Source organism: Monoraphidium neglectum (genome assembly GCF_000611645.1).
Source record: "Monoraphidium neglectum strain SAG 48.87 unplaced genomic scaffold scaffold01937, whole genome shotgun sequence".
NCBI lineage: Eukaryota > Viridiplantae > Chlorophyta > Chlorophyceae > Sphaeropleales > Selenastraceae > Monoraphidium > Monoraphidium neglectum.
The window spans coordinates 3,287-7,380 of NW_014011691.1; the positions used below are offsets into that span (position 1 = coordinate 3,287).

General features: G+C 62.1%; 1 protein-coding gene across 1 annotated transcript; it reads left to right on the top strand.

The window, feature by feature from the left end:
* Positions 1 to 238: 238 nt before the first annotated feature.
* Positions 239 to 2,328, top strand: MNEG_9441 (hypothetical protein; the record flags this gene model as incomplete). Its single annotated transcript, XM_014042087.1, has 7 exons — positions 239 to 244; positions 383 to 511; positions 714 to 843; positions 1,091 to 1,241; positions 1,481 to 1,595; positions 1,872 to 2,103; positions 2,291 to 2,328. The coding sequence occupies 7 exons, from the start codon at positions 239 to 241 to the stop codon at positions 2,326 to 2,328; spliced, it is 801 nt and encodes a 266-aa protein (XP_013897541.1).
* Positions 2,329 to 4,094: the final 1,766 nt, after the last annotated feature.

A 4,094-nucleotide genomic window follows, 5' to 3' on the forward strand; every position in this document is an offset into this window, starting at 1 on the left:
CCACTGGAGCTCCCCCACCCACCATGATGAGCGCCGCTTCCTCATAGAGCACCTGCAGGTGGGGGGGGCCACACAGCCAGAATGTCCGCTTTAGTGCACGGGGGGCGGCCGAGCAGGCACGGTGTGTGTGCCAGGGCTGCGGCTGCAGGCAATTAGCGAGGATGTGCCTTATTTGTGAGTAGAAGACACCCAGCGGGCGGTCAGCCAACGGAGCGGTTGGGTCTGGCAGACACAAAGGATGTGGGTTGTTGCATGCGCCAGCGCAGTTATTGCCTCCGCCTTTCAGCAAGGTCTGCAACAATGATGTCGCCCCCCCTAGCGCCGCCCCCTCTCCTTGCCCTGCACACCCCCGTGACGTCACCCCGCCCCCCCTACCCCCCAGATGCTGGCCAAGATCAAGACGCTGCGCGTGAGCCTCATCAGCGGCGACGTGCACCTGGCCACCACGGGGCGCCTGTACTCCTACCCCAAGCGCGATGACCTGGCGCGCGACTTCAGGTTCATGCCGCAGGTGACACGACACGGGTGACAGACCTGGCATTGGAGCTGGTGGCCTGGCACATGCTCGGCGCTTGATGGCACCCATACCACAATCTGCACCCAACCCCAGGCTTGTATGCAGCAGGCTGGTGCGGAAGCAAACCTCGTTGCACATCACAGCACCTGCCATCTACTACGCACGCTTTACTCTTGCTTCCCTCACACGACCCCAGATCGTATCGAGTGCCATCGCCAACCCCCCGCCCCCCGACGGCCTGGTGGGTGTGCTGCACCTGCTGGGCAGGGCGGGGTTCACCAACAAGTACACCAGGAACAAGATGTGCAAGCTCTTCGATGCTGAAGGTGTGTGTGTGTGTGTGTGTGTGTGTGTGTGTGTGTGAGAGAGAGAGAGGGAGAGGGAGGGAGGGAGAGAGAGAGTATGTGCACGCGCACGCACACGATTGCGTCTGTGCATGCACGCTCGTGCGGTTTATGTGGATGATATGGAGGTTTGCTTATCATTTCTGCCTGCAGCCTGAGCCACACGCACCTCTCCTGTGTGCACGCCACCCTAGTGAATTCAACCCACCCCATGCCGCCCCGCCGCCAGGCAAGCACCGCCTCCTCAACCGCCGCAACTGGTGCGAGGTCTGGGAGCTTGACGCCCAGGGCGACTCCGCAGTGGGGCCGCTGCAGCCCGGCCAGCCGGCGCTGCCGGGGGCGCTGGTCTTCTCGCTGCGCGTCGAGACCTTTGATCCCAAGTGAGCGGAGAATCGGGCGTCAGACGCAAGCACTTGCGACTGCGACGCCATAGTATGCTGCGAACGGCTGGGCAAGGAGGCGTTTTTAGGCAGAGCCTGTTCGTGCGTGGGGTTTTTGCTGCGGGATCAGCGCTGATTGGGTGCCGCCGCAGTCTTTTGTCTCGGGCCGCTCCCCCGCCGCCCCCTCGCTTGCCCCCACCAGGGCGCCCTCACACGCACGCACCCCTGTGTTCCCCCAGGAAGGGTCAAACTGCGGACGACGCGGAGATCCTGGAGTACCAGACTGTGGCGCCGCCGCTGGAGAAGCCGGCCGTGGCTGCAGGGCTGCAGCACGGCAAGGCCGCCCACCCCACGGTGCGGCCCCCTCCTGACCCTTTCCAGGACCCCGCGGCCGACCGGCCTCCCCGGGCCCCTGCGTGATGTGCCCGCTCACGCTCTCGCGGCGCCTGGACGCCGGGCCTGCCGTTGCCCCGGCCTCTGGCTTCCATCCATTTCAATTGCGACATTGTGCGACGCCTTGCTGATCACTTCATGGCCGCTCGCGCCACGATGTCACCTATCATGAAACTCACAGCCACCCCCCCGCCCCACCTCACCGTACCACACTGTACCGCACCGCCGCACCGCCAGGATCTGTACGGCCGCAAGGAGTGGCGCAACCGCTTCAAGCAGGCCGCTGGCGCCAAGCAAGAGCCCGCGCCGGCCCTGCGGGCCCAGTCGCTCCAGGGCCGCAGGCCGCCGAAGCGGCTGCACCACGCCCGCAACAAGAAGCAGCTCGCGGCGCTGGCGCAGCAGCGGCAGGCGGAGCGGCGGCAGAGGGGGGAGGGGGCGGCGGCGGAGGCGCCGCTGGGCGGCGCATCAGGTGAGGGCTGGCGGCTGGCTGTTTGCAACGACCTGGGTTCTTGTGCAAGCGAGGAAGGAGCGGCTGTGCGCCCGGAACGTGGCTGCTTCCCATGCCTAGGTGGCGCATCGCTAGGCCGTGCACCGTCCTTGCCCCCATTGAACCAGGTCCCCCCCTGTCCACGCCTGCCTGATTGCCCCCCACGCAGCCCTGGAAGCCGTGGAGGTGGCGCAGCTATCCAAGTGACGAATCTCATGCGCACTATGTACGCACTGCAGTGGTTTGATGGACCACCACCCTGAGAGCGGGATCGTGCCGTTGCAACAATTTGGCGTCTGCCGCACGATTCTTGACCACCCTTTCACATTAGTTGGGGAGGGGGGTGGCGAGGTGTTCTCGGCCCCTGCAAGCCTGCCCTCCCTCCCCCATTCACATGGGGTTGCGTAGCCTGTCCTAATCTCCCACCCTTGCTGGTCCCCTGCGACTCCACGACAACACCTGATGACGAGGCCACGGGTGCGGCGCTGAGCGCTGCCAATTCCCGTGCAACACGCGACGCGCGCTTCTGACCTACATCGGATGGAGGTCCTGCCCTGTGCACGGCACCGCCTACTGAGCGGTATCTCAATTCTTATACGGTCTTGCTTGACTACCATCAGAAGCTGCACAGACAACAATTTTTAGGATTCGCGCTCTGCCTTTTGACACAGACGCACTGAGCCACTTGACCTTGACAGAGTGCTAGAGGACTGAGCCCCCGGCAGTGCCAGGCCCGCCTCGGCCGACGTCCCTCCTGCTGCCAGCCACCCCTGCGTTGGCAGCAGGAGAATGGCATAGCCATGTTTCACCCCCTTGGTTTGACGCACTGCTTGATTTGCCGCGCGTGCTTTGAAGCCCTTTGAAGCCCTTTGCCACCCCAAGGAAGCCCTGCGGACCTGACATAAATGACGGCTCACACGAGCCACCCAACTGCATGCCGGCAGCAATGCGGCGTGACCTCAGCTTTGATGAAGAAAAATCTGCGCAGCAGTGTGTTGACGTGCCTGCCCTGGGTCCACCCGCTACGCTACATGTCAGCAAGCCGCCATGAGCAGCTGGCCCCCATAATAAAGGCCATGAATTTCCTAGTGTGTGATATCCACACAATGTTTGACTTGATGTCACACACTTGTGTATGCCGGCTCGGTCATACCAGTCAAGGCACGGTTTTGCATGCGGTGTGTAACAACTTCACCGTTCAATGTGTTGATGCACCGTCCAGGCCATCAAAGGCTCTGTCTTCGTTGCAATGCACCGCATAGCTTTGTTGCATTTGCAAATTTCCATTGGATCTGGTGCGCTCATGGCAGCGAGCGAGGCCCTCGTTGAGTCACGGCCCCTTGTCAATGCCCAATCATGCCTCACAGAGCATCGCCCAGAGCGCCCAGCAGCTGCACAGCATCACAGCGCGACGCGGCGGCTGCTGCAAGACCCAGAGGCTCGCGCACCGCTGCTGATCCAGCAGTTGCTGGCCAACACGTTCACAGGTGCAGCAGCTGCTGCAGCAGCGGCTCTGGCCCGGCATGCTGGCAGGGCTCATGAAATCTATTTGTTTGTCGATGGAATTAGTAAGATGAGGCTGGCTGTTGCGGTGTTTGCTTGCTGGCAATTCAAGCCGCGCAAGGTGTGCCACAGTCCACCTTTGCGAAAGATCAACAACAACTGATTTACCAGCATATTCAACATACACTCACACGTGCTCAACTCCCAAATGTCTACCAAGCAGATGGTGCATTCCATCTGCTTGTCGCCCCTTGACGACACTCTGTGCAACTGCATGCATATTGGCATGCAGTAGCCGGCATCTCCCTTTGCACCCCTGCTACATCAACTTGAATCCACCTTTGCTGGGATCGTACCTGCAGCAATACCCCAGCTGCTGGCACTTCTCGCACAGGTTCTGCAGGTGCGATTGTTGTTGTCGGTGTGGTCCGCGGCCTTCTCAAGCGGCGTTTGACGGTGGGGGTACACGA